Raw genomic sequence first — 16,744 nt, forward strand, 5'->3', positions numbered from 1 at the left:
TGGCAGTTTCACAATTTACTAAATGTTATACTGCTGATCTCCTGAGCCAGATCGTTTGCAAAGACCTTGAAAAAGATGATCCATTCCTAATGATGACAACTTGGCTTTAAGGAAAATATATGATGTAATGTTTCTGAAATTTAAAGCAACATTATTCAACTATTTTACCTGAAAATATCAGCTTCAGAATCACAAGATTTCTGAATGGAGTTTGGTGTATTTGTTGCTTCCTGCTCCAGATGCCGGGGATCATGGGTAATATAGACCTGTTTCAGTTGAGCAAAGTCACATTTTGTTGCTGTAATAGACCAGAAATTTAAAAAAAATATTGAAACAGCATCTTAATCCAGAGAGGAGGAGGAGGAGGAGGAGGAGGAGGAGGAGGAGGAGGAGAGGAGCTTGTTAAAATGTCCATTTGCAGATCTGAGTCACCTTCACGTCGTTACGTTTCGCTCAGAGCAGTAAACTTAACGAGCAGCAGCGAACGGTTTGGGAACATCAGGCACATTTATACATGCACATATAACACTGAATTAGAGAGTGTGAAGTGGAAAAACCTACTGTAGGAGGAGGCTGCTCCACGGAGGGAAAACTGCATCAGCTGAACTTATTGCGAAGACGCTATGTATCTTTTGGGCTAATGAAATCTTGAAAATATAAATGTAAACACTTATCTCTGGCTGCCACTTGGAGATGCCACTTTACGTTGCTGAATCAGCGCTCAGAAAGAAAAGAGTCAGTCATCAAAATACTGTAACGCCACTGCTTATCACAGAGGTGATGTGTTATTTCTCTGCTCCATCTGAAAAACCAAGATAAGACACATTCCTCAGCGGCCTTCAAAACGAACCGCAGAGTCATATAAGATATTCATCACGGCTGTAAAGATGAAAGTGTCACTGCGGCAGCCTTCACCACCATCGCTGCTGCTGCTGCTGCATCACTGTAACTCATGAAGCAAAACACTGAGGAGGTTTAGATTTTTACAGTGTCGTCCGTTTGCCCGAGCAGCTCTCAGTGGATGTAATGGACTGTACTTATATAGCGCTTTTCTAGTCTTTTCGACCACTCAAAGCGCTTTACACTACAGATCACATTCACCCATCACACACATTCATACAGCAATATTCTATATTTAATGTGCTTTCTAAACACATCACACACCGATGTGAAACACACATCGAGCATTTGGTTCAGTATCTTGCCAGGATACTTCGGCATGCAGACTGGAGGAGCCGGATCGAACCACGACCTTCTGATTGGTGGACGATAAAAGATTAGGAAACAAAGACACATGGAGCGTCTTTTTCTCTCTGATTTCCCAGCAGATTTTGGATGATTTTTCAAAATGGACTGCAGAGGTTACAGTATCTTCAGAGTGTACAGTCGTGTGCTGATAAAATACTCTTGATTAATTGATCATCAGCCAGTGTGACCGCCTCTATAAAAGCTTAGAGAAGCATTGGTTGCTGCCCATCAGTCTGGGAATGGTTCAACGATGTGAGGAGGAGATAATGTTGTACAGAAAACCATTACTTCAAGTTATTATGTGGCTTCTCCATTTTGTCTTCATTTTTGTTAAATAAATTATGACACAGCGGAATCTGAGGTTAGATTTAAATAATTTTAGAACCTGGTGAGGACCAGATGATTTTTCATCATGTCCTGAAGAAGGACGAGTACAGATTTTGGAGTGTTTTATTTTATCTGATAAGTCCTTTCCTCTGCCCTTCATCACTTCCTTCCCTCCCTCTTTTATATTCTCCGTGCTGTTTCCTGCTGTAAATCGTTTATATTGTGCCTCTGTTTGTTTCTGTTTCCACCCACAGAAACTGGCAGTGCTGAAGGACGGCTTCCAGCTGGACTCGGGCTCTCAGCAGGAGCTGTGGGGCAGCAGCGCCTCGCTCGCCAACTCCGAGCTGTCCATCCCTCGGCTCTACTCCGACGCCGGATCCCAGACCGACATTCCCGCTGAGGTGAACACAGAGACATTGAAGACCACACACACAGAGAAAGAGTAGTAGTCAACACTTAACATGGAGACAGCAGAACGTCTGATCGTTTCCTTCAAACCTCTGACGTTTTCTGAATACAAAGCTGGAATATCTGAACTGTTGAGAGCTAAACGTTGGCACTAAATGCTTCTCAGTCTTAATTTCTCCAAGCTTTTTGCGATCAGTAGGACCCGATTAGTATAAAAACTAAACCACGTCTTTGAACAGGAAGTTGTTTCTGAAAAAACTGGTTTATTTTACTTTATCGGTTCATCGGTATAAACATCCAGAAAGCTGAAAAATCAAATCTGAATGGTTGCCATATCAAACAATAAATATTATTGGGCATAAAAAAACAAATTTCCATCAGAAACTCTGATGATGCTTTTCTCTCGATCTCGGCTGTAGAATATGCTGACGGAGATCGCCACCATCTTGTTTTTACACTGTTGATGTGGTGTGTTGTGGTTTTGTTTGACACTACATTGGGTCTAACTTTAGCAAAATGAAGGATAAGGTGCAGAAAACCCAGGAGGTTAATATGGGCTGCTTGTCTTGTTGGTAAAATGTTTTTTTATTTAGCAGTTTGGCAACAAAGCGTAGCCTTGTTTGTTAGAGTATATTGGTTTTATTTCTCTTTAGTTAATAGAACACAATAGGGCAGCTTCATTGATTGATTGTTTCATCTGTAAAATGGAAGAAAACAAAATAAGTTGTGATTACCTGTACGTTCGATCAACAGTCCCCAACACAAAGATATTTATTCAACGGTCCTAAAAAACAGAGAAATAAATTGTTATCAGTTAATTTCCTAACCCATCAGTTAATCTACATATCATTCCCAACTAGAATACTTGGTAACCCATTGTTCCTTTTTATATCGTCATATAAAAGCTTAGAAAAATCGATCTTTCTTTTGTTTCCTCAAGTGAGTTGATGTGTTGACGTCCATCTTGGCGTTCTGTTCATGTTGTTTTCTGTTTGTTATCAGTTCATGACCAGCACCAACAAACTGGCGGAGAAGGTTCGCCTGAGTTTGAAGTACGAGGAGGCCAAGAGGAGGTAGATGTCGCTCTTTCTGGACAGTCTGTGTTTTGTTTTTGTTGTTTCCGTTCTCCACCTTCACCGTCTTCTCTCCTGTCCCGCAGGATCGCCAACATCGAGGTGCAGATCGCCAAACTGGACAGCGAGGCGTGGCCGGGGCTGCTGGACCCCGAGCGAGACCGCCTCATCCTCATCAACGAGAAGGAGGAACTGCTGAAGGAGCTGCAGTACGTCAGCCCCCGGCAGCGGCTGGAGCCCAACGACGCCGAGAAGCTGGAGTCCGAGAAGAAACGACTGGAGAGAGACCTGCAGGCCGCCAGAGACAACCAGAGCAAGGCCCTGACCGAGAGGTGAGGAGGAGGGATGTACATCCACTAAACATGAGAAAGAGTTTAATCAGAAACGTCGCTCTGCATCAGTACCAGACTCCATTGACAAAAACAGGTATTTTACCGAGCAGTGTTCTGTGAGGTAAAATGAGTGTTTTTGTCAATGGAGTCTGGCAGTGGTAAATAGAGAGAGAGGAGAGGAGAGTAACAGCTGGATCTCCTCACGTCTTCAGGCGGTTTTTAAACATTAGCTCAGGTGATGACAGGTGTCTGATGTCATCGCTGACTCATCAGCTGATGATGATGTGTCTGACCTTCATCTTCTGTTTCACTCTGACCTCCCCCTCTCCTCTCCTCCTCTCCTCTGTTTAGACCCCTTTATATCCCTATTTATTTATCTTTTAAATGAATTAAACACATCAGCTTCAGGTAAAATATTTGGTGACGACATCTTGGAACAGAGGAACTGTGTGGTTAATGTGTCGGTTTAAACTCAGTAAAATCGACAGTTTTTCAAGGGGACTTTTGTATTGAGTATTTAAGACTCCTTTAAAAACTCCACGAACAACTTTGTTGGACTCATCGTTTCCTGATTCGGAGCGAGTGAATGTGACATTTTCAGACGGTGAATAAGAGTGTGTGTGTGTGTGTGTGTGTGTGTGTGTGTGTGTGTGTGTGTGTGTGTGTGTGTGTATGTGTGTTAACAGTGTGTAGGTGGACGACAGGAGGTTTCTTTTGTGGTCGAGCTCTGCCTCAGCCTCTCAGGTTACAGCAACAGGAGACAAGACACAAAGAGAGACTGAGCTCAGGTAGAGTCTGACCTGAACACTGAACAACAAGAGGCCTGTTAGAGAGGGGGAGGAGGGAGGAGGAGGAGGAGGAGGAGGAGGAGGAGGAGGGAGGTTCTGGTTTGGTGCACGCTGCTGTTTAGGAAAGGAGAAAGGAGAGGAGAGGAGAAGGAGACAGATTTAGGAGAGGAGGAAACAAAGCAAACAAATTCAAACGCTGTTTATGATCAAATTTAACTCAAATGTAAAATGGGATAAAATGATGAAGAGTCCAGAAGGTCAAAGGTCATCTTCATCATGACGTTCTGGTCGTTATTCAGCACCATAACTCAGGAGCAGGACGGGACATAGTGACCATATTTCCTGCAACTTTACCGACAACAACACAAACACCCACACAGCAGCAGCAGCTGTCTGTAACCTGACCCCCTCTTTTAGCCTGTTTCCACTCAAACCATAGATCATATTAACAGCTGTTAATGAACAGCTTTCCTCCAAACAAAGCTCCGACAAACAGGTGACACCGCCGCCACCTGAACACAAAGCAGCTGCTCACAATACCCCAACGTATCGCCATCGCCATCACCATCGCCATCGCCGTGTCGTATTTGTCAACAATCAAGTCCTCACACCTCCAGAGATGGAGGATAATGTTCAGGAGATTCACGTCCAATTAAAGGTGAATTTGTTTCCAAATAAAGTTATTTTTTGTTCATTTCAGGCTGCGACTTCACTGCAGGAGAAACAAGCTGGTCAGAGAGCTGGAGGAGATGGTTCGACTCGCCACATCACTACACACTCAACTCAAAAGGTTCGTTCATCTCACCTCTGCTGCTAATTACAGTGTGGGTGTTATTCTCGTAGCATTGTCCTTCATTTCACTCAGTAATCGTTGAGATCTGGGAACATGGAAACATCACTAAAAAGACGACAGTCAGGTGACAACATGAGCAGAGAGGTTCTTAACAGTTTGGAGACAGTTTACAAAGAAAAACGTTTCATCCAAGTTTCTCCCAAGGACAGAGGAGCTCACAGAAGATCAGAATAATGTGTTTAATATCCGTTTAATTAAGTGCGCTCTTGTTCATTTTATTCAGCCAATTATTTCATTTATCACAACTTTAGTTCAGCAGATTCCCTGCAGCCGTTGATCATCAGATGATTTCACTGAAAAAGACTCATTTTAGTCGTTAGATTGAAATCAGGCGGAGCTTTGAAGTGGCAGAGGTATTATTTAACCTTTAATGACCAAACATTTGCTGAAGATGAAAGCCATTTTGTTCCCCCTCGCCTTTTTTTGACTCCTGTAATGATGACGGTGACGCAAGGCAGCTGTAAGAGCCGTACATGTTTTCAGAGATGTTAATCTACTTCACAGTGAATTTCTCTCTCTTCTCTCTGTTATTATCCCGTCTGTCCTCTGATGGTCTGATATCAAATGTCTCGCCGGCAGACAGGAACTCCACCGTGTCTGCGATAACGAGCTGCCGTGCTTTAATTAGCTGTTCATACAGAGGCAGAGACAGTGAGAGGTGATGAGGAGCGTCGAGGACACAGAAAATGACTTTACTCTCCTCCTCAGGTCTTCACTTGTGTCTGTTCATGACTAGCATGACACAAAAACACCTCAAAAAAGACACTGAATATTTTTTTGGACATTGGCCAACATGGACATGTGCATCGTTAGCGAGGTCTGGCTTCACTGGTCTTGATCAATTCTGCTCCGATTCCAAAGACTTTTGTCCTGATCAATTATTGACACCCCAAAACACGACTCGACGAGTTATCTCTTTTTACATGTAAACATATATTATTGAAAAGTTTGGTTTTACTCCCGCGGTTTGGTCATGTAACTCGACTCGATTGGCAAATTAACATTTAGCTTGGCTCCGACTCGTTGTAGAGTATGTGCATGGCCGGCTGATATCATCGGTATATCATCAGGGATTCTTCAGAGTTTGGGTTTGAAGCAGCTGCAGTTCAGGGATCATCTCATAAAGCTGTTTTTATAAGTTTATAAGAGGCCGTAAAAAAGACACTCAGGGCTCCATTCTTGATCCTAAATCTGTTTCTGCCTCTCCCACTCCAGCCTGTCGGCCAGCACCTTGTCCTGTTCCTCCGGCAGCAGTCGAGGCTCCCTGACGTCCAGCCGTGGCTCCCTGGCCACCACCTCCAGCCTGGGCTCCACCTCCTCCCTCAGCTTCACCGACATCTACCTGGAGCAGCCGGAGCTGGCCGACCCGGACCTGCGCAACAAGCTGGACAGCCTCCTGCAGGAGGGCGGCCAGGGAGGCTACCGGCCCTCCAGCTCCATCACCACCATCCACGAACACGAGGTGGTGACGGGCCGCGGCGGGAGGGATGCCAACAGGCCCGAGGGCAAAACTGGGGGAGTGGGAGGAGGAGACATGGGGTGCTCTGCTGGAGGAGGAGGCGCAGGAGGAGGAGGAGGAGCGGAGTTGGGGTCGTCCAGGATCCAGGCCCTCAGACTTTCAGAAACCCCTCGCTCCATGAGCTCTTTATCTCCGCGTTCGTCTCTTTCCTCGCTGTCTCCGCCGTGCTCGCCGCTCGTCACGGACGCTAGCTTCCTTCCTGAGACGTTTGCGGGCCAGACGGGGCCCGGCGGACTCGGCCTGGACCTGGAGCTCCACAGCAGGCTGGCAGAACTGGAGCTCAGCCTGGACTCTCAGCAGCAGAGACAGGAGGAGCACGGTGGACCAGGTGGGCTGGAGGAGAAGCAGAACCTCAACACCACGCTGGGCGAGGAGGTCAAAGGTAAACAGGAAGCTCTTTGTTATGGTTATAAATGAAACCCCAGGTGATTAAAACCAGTAACACAGCACGGATTTCTTAGGGTTTAAAAGAAGAATACACAACTCAACTAAATATACGACACAGATCGAGTCATTGTTAGACATTTTGATGCAGAAAAGTTGCTTTTATAGCTTTAATGAAACCACAGCATCTTTCAGTCACAGTCAGAGCTGAACAAATGACACAGTAAAATATTAAATCAGTGAGCGACTAAGTCTCTTATCCTCACAGCAATTTTGTCACCAACATGTATTTGCATAGCACCTCAGGAGAGCTGCTGCAGGATAACGACTCGAACAATAATCCCAGTTAATAACTCGAGGACGATAACGGTGATGAATTATCTGCAGTTAAACGAGCAGCAATAGAGAGAGGAGAGATGTAAGACCTTTATCTCTGCTACACTAGACGCCCTCCAACTTTATTGGAAAGCAGGACACCAGGAATCCTCCTCCTCCTCCTCCTCCTCTGTGTGTGAGATGGAAATCTAATACTGTGAGTGAAACCTGACTGCTGGTGGGAGCAGCGAGGAGAGAGGAGGTGAAGGTTATAGGGAGGCGTTGGATTACAGCTCATGTTTTAGTGGTTTTTCAGGAGATATTTGACATTTTCGTTAATTTACTGACATGTTACAGCTGTCAGAGGGTGAATTATATCAGCTCCAGCTTCTTAAATGTGAGGATTTCCTCTGTTTCGTCAACGTAAACTGATTCTCTTGTGGTTTTTTGACTGTTTGTTGGATTAATCAGCACATTGAAAGCAGCCAAATTATCTGTTAGCAGCTCCTGATTGCAGTGTATTCATAGATGTACAGACAACTATCACTGAATTCATGTGATACTGAAGTAAACCTAAAAACCTGACAATTCCCAGGCAAGCTCTGCAGTTATAAGAAGTCTAATATTTCCATGATTTCTAAGTGGATATATGGATGCTATAAATCTAAAAAATAATGTGCATTTTCAGACTCAGAGAATAAGTAACATTAGCCTTGAAAGAAAATGAAAAATAATTCTTTTTTTGTGGCTTTGATAAGAATTAAAAGTGAATTGTATTAAAGGTCAGTCGAAGTTTGAACTGCAGCTGAACGTAACTCAGGCTCTCGTCGCAGCAGCCGCAGGTGAAAGGTGGATGAGGTGTCGGGTTTCCTGCTCACTCTCCATCCCTGCTGCCAGATCAACATTAACACTGTTCTGATGTTTGAAGCCTAAATACAATCTCCAATCCAATCTATTCTACATGACTGATATTGCAGCTACAAAACGCTGCTCTTTGTGTTTTGAAGTGTGAGCACAGGTCTTCAGTCGGGGGGTTTCTCCACCACCATCTGCCACCTCTACAAAGGCTTGTTTACTCTGCAGACTCCAGCAAAGCCACTTTATCCTAATTACATCCCATAGCACAAAACAAACAGGTTTTATCTGTGAAGTGTTGACAGAGGGTTTGATCAGAATCTGTGCTGAGGTTTCCAAAACATTCTTCTATTTTTATACGGTTTCTCTGAGACATGATGACCCGGTTTAAGAAGCAAACAAGTGGAAATAGTGCATTTGTTAGGGACTATTTTCAGCGGCGGATTAGTCCACATTTTGTGCTCTAGTGAGTATTTAGGGCAGCAGGACTGTGTGTGTCCGACTGAGTCAAAATAAACTGCAGTGTGTGTGTTTATGGTGATGAAGGAACATGTCTCCCAGTGTAACAGTGTGGTTTATTGATGTTTTTAACAGTTTTTGGACAATAATGGAGCAAGAAAACAATCCTAAATTAATCCTTCGTCTCCTCTTCTTCAGACTCTGCCCCCCAGCTACGAGGGACGGGGGCGGGGCCAAAGAAGATTGGCGTGACCTCGGCGGTGTCTGACGAATCAGTGGCTGGCGACAGTGGAGTGTACGAGCCCTCAGAGCGAAGGTACGAAGAATTTTACCCACGGTACAGCTAATTTTATAAGATGAACATCCAGTAAGGTCAAAACATGTTGTTTAATTGGGAATAGTTTGCTATGTCTTTTAGTAATGTTTTTAGTAACCATGACAACGAAAAATTTTCCATTGGAAATAAATGGGAAGTGGTTGCAAAAATGACCAAACTCACCCCTCTTTGAGGCCACATGATTTCATCATACTTTCACATAGAAACCTAGTTGAAACTTTAAACAAGTCACAAGACTTGAGACGTTTTTTGTATTAAATCTGCATTATGATAGCTATTACAGTTTTGACAAAATCGCAGTTTAAGTTTTATGTTTTTTTTTTTTTGTTTTTTTTTACTGTTTCAATGGGTGTGTATTGCACAGAATGTTCTGGATTAGAATGTGTGACATCACTCGCACTCTAAACTGCCACATTTGAAAATTTTGCCCAAAAAACTCATTCAAACCTCTTTTAATACCCACAATTTCCAACCTACACAGACAGTTTCGATATGAAATTGTAGAGAAATTTGTCCTCTCTCATCCAGTGTGACTCCCAATGCGACATGACTCAGAGATTTTGAATAAATCTCCTCCAAACACAGAGAGCGCATTGACCCACAGTCCCATAGACTGCCATGTTAAACTGAGCTCTGAAGTTCTTGTTAAAAACAGAGATGGTGGGTGTTTTAAAACTGCAACATTGCCTAAACCGTAAACAGCACATACACATATAATACATCACTGTCTTTATTTAAGCTTTGCGGAGCTCATAGTGAAGAAATTTAGTGGATAGGACTTGTACTTTTCGAGCTAGGAGGGCATTTTTGATGGCAAGTTTTGCCTTATGAGACAACAGTTTCTTTGGGGCTCAACACTTTTGGGGGCCTGAGTCACCATAGCAACCAGTTACTCAGCAGTTGGTGATGACTCAGCAGTTTCTGGGCAGAAGTGGACTAAGCTGACTCTGATTGGCTGATTAGACTGATTCTCTTAGTCTCATTGAGGCCATTTTTACAGCTTTGTCTGTGTTTCCTCCAGGCCGGGCCTCCCTGCAGACCTCCTCCTGAGCTCCTACGACGAGAGGCTGGCGCCGGGCTGCTCCCAGGTGCAGCTCGGCTTCCGCTATGAGTCCAGAGACCAACGCTTCACCGTCTACGTCATGCAGCTGTCCAACTGCAGCGCCCTCTGTCTGCCGGCTGACCAGAAAATGTACGCAACTTCTGTTTGTCACTTTAAATGTAGAAAACTTAAGGAGGGAAAACAAAAAACAGAAAGTTTAAGTCAACAAAAGTCACAGTTCCTTGAAAATACTCGTTCCAAACAGAGATGAGTCATCAGTCTTTGAGACTTGTGAAGTAAAGAGTTCACAGTGTTTACTTATTCCTCAGGCGTGTCTTGTTTGTATCCTCTATAGACGCTGTTTGTTCATGCAGATGTGTATCTGAGCAGGTGCTTTATTGACTTTTTCTCTGGATGTTTACACAGCAAAAAAGTGGAGCTGAGGGTAAACTGATAACAGGATATCAACATATCATCACAACCAGACACACATTTTTTATTTTGGCTCTACTTACTGACCCTTACTTCCTGGTTGTATCATGTGACCAGACAGCTTCCTGTAACACCTGTCCCTATGTTTACCTGGCAGGTACGTGCGCGTGGTGGTGCTTCCCTGCGTGGAGGCGACTCGCTGCCTCTTCCGGACGCGTGGCTCTCCGCCTCAGGACGTCGTGGACGTCAACGAGGTGTTCGGCATGCAGATATCCCACAGTGCACTGCGGCAGAAGACCCTGCGGGTCGACGTCTGCAACACCAGCAAGTCGGGCCACGAGGAGTGTCTAGTCAGTAGAGTTTGATTTTATTTATTTATTTATTTATTATCTTAGTTTGGAAGCACGTAGTTCAGAATCAATAAAAATAATATAAATACTTTAACTCCTCATACTATCATTATTTTGCCAGTTACTGTAGTTGGAGCCTTGCAAACAAAAAATTCTTCTGGGATATCTTATTTCAAAAGTTAAGGAGTAGAGGGTGAGATGGCACCATGCGATTGTGCAGCAGCTATTAGCGCTCTAGCATTTTCAGTTCCTCGTCTTTTTGTTTTTAATTGTTACTTATTAGATTTTGTTTTTTGTTTTTGTTACGTTTTTGTTTTTACATATGGATGATGAATGTCTGGAGAATGTTTTTAACTTGTGACACCTTAGTTTACAGTGACAATGAATGCATCCTCCTTCTTTTAATGTTAGAAGATAGTTTTATAAAAACAAGGAATCACAGACAAATTTACATATTATAGAGAATTTAATCATTTTTAGTTATTAAATATATCTCTTTTGGGGCTTCTCATAAGGACTGAACAACTAATCAAAGTATTATGGAAACCACAATATGTGAAATATCCAAACCACAGGAGCTGCTATTTTATGATAAAAGTAAAGTATGTATATTTATATTTATAATGGCCTACAAAGTCTATTCTCCAGATGTAACAGAACAGCCAAGAAAAAAAATTACATCATTTAAAAAATATATTTCTCACAGTGAAAATGAAATTAAAAAATTGCCACTAAAACTGTGACTCAAATCACAATATCTGTCATAATAATTGCAATCAACTAGAAGGCAAAACGCCAAAATAAGGAGCTGCAGTGCTGTAAATATTCCTGCCTCCTCTAACATCTCTCCTCTCTCCTCCTCTTCCTCCTCCTCCAGGCGGGAGCTCAGATCAGTCTGGCTGACGTCAGCTGTTCGGAGGAGAGATGCACCAAGTGGTACAACCTGCTGAGCCGAGCCTACATGCCCGAGATCAGCAGCAAGGACAAAGAGAGCAGAGCAGCAGGAGGCTCGGACCGGGTGAGGAGAGGGGAGGAGAGGGGAGATACTGTCCCCCAGTGGACACTTATAACTCTGACTTCCAGAGACAATTAAATACAACTGAAAAATGAGTTTTTAAACGATATATTAAACCAGAGCTGCCTTTAAATATCTCCATTTTTAATCTATTGCTGCTAAAACTGAGTGAAAGCCTTTTCCTCTGTGTGACAATTAGGTCGTATATAAAGAGGTAATAGTTCAAAAAGCAAATAATGTGAAGTACAGAGTGAAAATTAAGCTGTTTCTTTAATCTGTCTTTAATTTGTCCTTTGTTGTTTTTCAATCAGTGACAATAAAAATCTTTTCTACTCGTTTTAAAGGTGTAGGAATTTAGCTGCAGAAGATTCTCTTTTATAGCGATGTGAGAAAAAACAGTCTCTTTTTTATCAGTTTTTAAATAAGATTTCTGTCTGTCTGTGGTTGTTTGTCAGTGATACTGATTATTATGAAATAAATTGTCAAATAGATTTAAAGAATTAAGCAGAAATCAGTGAGTTAAGTAAGGCTAGTAAAGAAAAATAAATGTAACAACAACTGGTAAAAGCAGAAGTGACACTAAAGCTAAAACAAAACTTTACCTGTTTGATTTTAAGTTAAAGTTTAAAATACACCTCTCAACAACCTGATGTTTGTGTTTTGTGTTTCAGACTCGTGTTTCCAGCAGTGACAGAGTCAGAACTGCTGAGGACGACGAGTGGTGAGTGTTTCTACTTTTGTTGACGATCGGTTTCTAGATCTTCATTAAGACACTTGAATATTTCTATTTTATGCCACTTTAAACCTCTCTCTCTCTATATGTATATATATGAAATTATGCATCATTATCATGAAAGATTAAAATAGTTCCAAATCTTTTTGACTTAACTTTTCTTGTGCTTAACGCGACAAGCTGTCGACCTGTCTCCACTAACAAAACGCGACAGAGGGAGAGTTCAACAGTTGCAGTTTGCGTTCTCACCACTAGATGCCACTAAATCCCACACATTGCTCCTTTAAATATTTAAATTAAAAAAACAAAGATAAGAGAGAAGTTTTTTAAAAATAATAAAGTTGCAGAATTGATTTTTTCTTCATGACCCCTCAGATTTACCTGGTGACCCTTTGGAGGTGCACGACCCTTAGATTGGGAACCACTGGACTACATTAACTGTATATAAAGTCGTTAAAACCAGCTCCACCTGCACCTCTGTATTCTCTGAGTAGGTTTCGTTCAAGTAATCTAGTAAAGTAATCAGTTGATACTCGACAGGCATGGCGACCCGCTGGACACAGACCTGTTCGATGACGAGGAAGGAAATGGCGTGGAGGGGGAGGGGCCTCTGGAGGAGGACGAGTTTTATCCCGACAGCAGCCAATGGGAAGCAGAGGAGGAAGAGGAAGAGGAGGAGAAGGCGACCAAACCTCCTCCTCCTCCTCCGACAGCAGCAGCAGCCGCCGCCGCCATCACAGAGAAGGTGACTTCACTCGAGCCCGAAGGTTAAAGACGTAGCTCGTCTCCTGTTTCTAATCGTCTGCGTTTTCTTCGCCGCAGGTGAACAAGGAGACAAGTATGGACGGGCTGTCGTCGTCCCACCACTGCTCCGTGGTCCGGCCCAAAGAGCGCCGCCCGGACGTCCACCAGAACCCCTTCATGAGAGGGAACACCATCATCCGCTCCAAGACCTTCTCCCCTGGACCTCAGAGCCAGTACATCTGCAGGGTAACCGGAAAACCAGCTGAGTCTGATGAGTCTGATGCACAGGTTCTTTTTATTTCACCGCTTCACTGCTTCTGTTTCTGCTTCTCTTCAGATCAACCGCAGCGACAGCGACAGCTCCACCCTCTCCAAGAAGTCTCCGTTCGTCAGGAACGCCTCAGAGAGACGCAGCATGCGAATGAAGAAGGTACGAACAACAGATTTATAACTTTTTCCTTCTTTCTCCTCCTCATCAACCCTTTTCCACCAGGGCAAACCTACTTCTGTGCTGGTGTTGGTTTGGACTCGACTGAACTCTCTAAGAACCAAACACAAAGTGGGTGCTGGTTCTAGACTGTTCTCCTGTGCAAGAGTCGGTTCTGTTGCTGGTTCAAGATGAGACACTGGCTCTGAACACCTGAAGCTTATTTTTGTTCGTAAAGCTGGAGGAGAGATTCAGTCAAATCCTCATCTAACATTTGAACAAAGGTCCTTTTATGGACTCCTCAGGGTGTTTGCAAGTTTATAAAGTAATTTCTTATCCTTATTTCTGACGTTAAATGTTTGTGTTTCTGTTTTTCCTGTTTTATTCTAATGATGTAATAATAACTTTCTGCGACAGAAGAGACAGTTTACAGTCAAATAACAACAAATAAGAAGAAATCTAAAACATAAAATGATGCAAACGGTTATAAACGTCTGTTTTTTGGTGCGACTGACGTTAAATGATCAGATTTGTCTGTTTGATGGAGTCAGATGTGGAGTTTTTACGCTGAAGCCCAGCAGCTCAGTAGATCTCACTACACTTTACTGATTTGACTCCTGTTAACGGTCGTATATCTCCCGTCGTCGTCGTCCTGCTTCTTGAGCTCTCGACAGTTCAATCATGAAGTCAAACCTCCGGGTTTGCCAACCACATTAACCATGCTCTCCGTTCTCCTGAGAGTCAGAGAAAGAGAGGGAGAGCCTATTTGCATTTTTTGACTCTTAAATCGGCCCAGTGAAGTGACTTTTAATATTTAATAACCCTCTGAATGTTTAATGCAACTCTGACATTTGCCAGCTTCAATTAATTTAGAGGACGGCTGCTTCAATGATTCCTCCACTCGCACTCAGATGTTGGTGACAACGCTGGAACTAAATAAAGTTTGGGATGTTTGCTTGGAGAAATTTTTTACTTGTCCAAAATGCACCTTAAAGGGATATTTTTCAGGTTTTTAATACTCCTATCAACATGGGAGTGAACAGATATGCTTGTTTTATGTTTTATGACATCAAAACAGTGATAAATACAAGAATATTCTCCAGAATTAACCCCAAAGATTCTGCACACTTAAAGCAGATAATCTCACACAGTGCCGAAACCTCATCCCCAGAACAGGGTGATACAAAAAATAAACCTTGAGGAGGTTTGTTTCTGCTACGTTGCATCCTGATTTCCCAAACTATGGGGTGGGCCGAGGGTCACAATCACAGTGAACGTGCGTGGGTTAAGGAATTTGTGTCAATGTTTTTAAAGCAGGAGGAAAAAATGACTGATTTGATCTGATGTTTGATGGTTTTAAGAGCTGATTGTATGTTATTTGCTCATAAGAGGTAAATAACCATTTATGTAACAGGTATTAGAATATTGGCCGGTTCAACCAAAATGTGTTAATTAAACTAGAACATCTGAAATTGAATTTAAAAACTCGACTGCAGTAAAACTAACCTTTGTCCCTGTACAGAGCTCCAGATTAATACGGATGCTTTGTCTTAATAATGAAGCATCTTAATTTAGATCTTTAACATCACCTGTCTGCTAACAGTTAGTCGATTAATTACTTACTAATTAATTGATTAGTTAATTAATCTACAAAGATTTTGATCAATTAATCAAAATAGCAGCAGAATTTTACCTCCTCCTGATTCGTGAATGTAAATATTTTTCTTTTGGTTTTTGGATTGTCAAAGACATTCTGGGAACTTGTGATGGCCATTTTTTAAAAATTATTTTCTGACACTATATTGATCAATAATGAGAATAATCACTAAACCACATCCCTCCCCTTCCTCTCCCCAGCCTCCCGTGCAGGTCAAAGGTCTGGACGGTCTCCTGCGGACCTCCCTGGACCTGGAGCTGGACCTGCAGGTGTCTCGGACTCGGCAGGCCCGGCTGGCCCAGGAGCTTCGGGTGCTGCGGGAGCTGAAGGCTCAGCTGGAGAAGGCGAGGCAGCAGGGCCAGAGAGAGCTGCCGGCCTGGGTCCAAGAGGACGAGCGCTTCCGCCTCCTCCTCAAACAGGCCGAGAAACAGGTGAAGTCCACTGATGTGTTCAGGGTCAGTGTTTTTACCACAGTGAGCCACCAGAGGGTGCTCTGAATGAAGGAGAGAAGGGTTCAGTATCTGTGTTTGAACTGTTCAGACTCGAGAGGAGCAGCTGCAGGAGAAGCGGGTGGAGAAGATGATGAGGGCAGCAGCCAAGGACGTCCACAAGATCAGGGGCCAGAGCCGCAAAGAGGTCCCTGAGGTCCAGACCTTCAGGTGGGAGAGAAAACTGCTTTTTATCAAGAGTCTCAGAGAAAGAGCCTGAACAACATGTTTAAAAACATTTGACTGACTTTAAACTTTAAGCGACATTAACGTGTAATTAATAAATTATGGCTTAAGATCTGACGCTGAAGTTCAAACAAAATGGTGCAGGAATGAGTCCTAAAACCAGGACGGAAGTTAGCGTTTTAGGATTTCCAGTTCCTTCATTTCAAAGTCGTGGGTCTCTGGTTAAATGCCTGAACACAACCTCGAGACATTTTCACATTTTTAACAAATATTCAACCTGAAGACAGACCTCTTCATCTTCTTGTTGAGTTAAACCAGAAATATCTCTATTAAAAGTCAGAAACCCAAACAATCAACACAGAGAACTGGTTGACAAACTGTGCAGGATAAACCAAATTATCTTATTACTTATTACTTAGAGATGTATGAATAGAGCTGGATTCGGCACAGCCAGTTGACCTTGTTCCCAGTCTGTCCCAGAGCAGTAACTCAAGAATTCAGGTGCTAATTAAGACAAAATTGGTGCAGGAATGAGTCTTAAACCAGGAAGTAAATTTGCATTTTAGCACTACTGGTTCCCTCACTGCAAAGTCATTGGGTTTTTGGTTAAATAGCTTGAATACAAGCTCAAGACATTTTCAGGTTTTATTCTCCGACATAAAATGGGTCAGTAAATCCCCCACTCCTGATGTTTGAAGCTTTTACGTGTCTTAAAAAAGGCGGTTGCTAACGAGTGTCTAAATGAGACTACAGAGGTTGTCGGGGACGTTAA

The 16,744-nt window shown here is 43.0% G+C and overlaps 1 protein-coding gene across 1 annotated transcript in view; it reads left to right on the plus strand.

Moving 5' to 3' along the window:
* The window catches only part of wwc1 (WW and C2 domain containing 1), a 44,599-nt gene that overhangs the window by 22,001 nt on the left and 5,854 nt on the right, over positions 1 to 16,744 (plus strand). Inside the window, exons 7-21 of the mRNA XM_018679662.2 lie at positions 1,830 to 1,976; positions 2,986 to 3,056; positions 3,143 to 3,388; positions 4,877 to 4,966; positions 6,245 to 6,930; positions 8,760 to 8,877; positions 9,920 to 10,090; positions 10,530 to 10,722; positions 11,600 to 11,740; positions 12,409 to 12,458; positions 13,011 to 13,215; positions 13,293 to 13,460; positions 13,552 to 13,644; positions 15,499 to 15,729; positions 15,839 to 15,957. Of these exons, the coding sequence (XP_018535178.1) occupies positions 1,830 to 1,976; positions 2,986 to 3,056; positions 3,143 to 3,388; positions 4,877 to 4,966; positions 6,245 to 6,930; positions 8,760 to 8,877; positions 9,920 to 10,090; positions 10,530 to 10,722; positions 11,600 to 11,740; positions 12,409 to 12,458; positions 13,011 to 13,215; positions 13,293 to 13,460; positions 13,552 to 13,644; positions 15,499 to 15,729; positions 15,839 to 15,957 (2,729 nt within the window). The remainder of the gene's footprint in view (positions 1 to 1,829; positions 1,977 to 2,985; positions 3,057 to 3,142; positions 3,389 to 4,876; positions 4,967 to 6,244; positions 6,931 to 8,759; positions 8,878 to 9,919; positions 10,091 to 10,529; positions 10,723 to 11,599; positions 11,741 to 12,408; positions 12,459 to 13,010; positions 13,216 to 13,292; positions 13,461 to 13,551; positions 13,645 to 15,498; positions 15,730 to 15,838; positions 15,958 to 16,744) is intronic.

Source organism: Lates calcarifer, linkage group LG20 (genome assembly GCF_001640805.2).
Source record: "Lates calcarifer isolate ASB-BC8 linkage group LG20, TLL_Latcal_v3, whole genome shotgun sequence".
NCBI lineage: Eukaryota > Metazoa > Chordata > Actinopteri > Centropomidae > Lates > Lates calcarifer.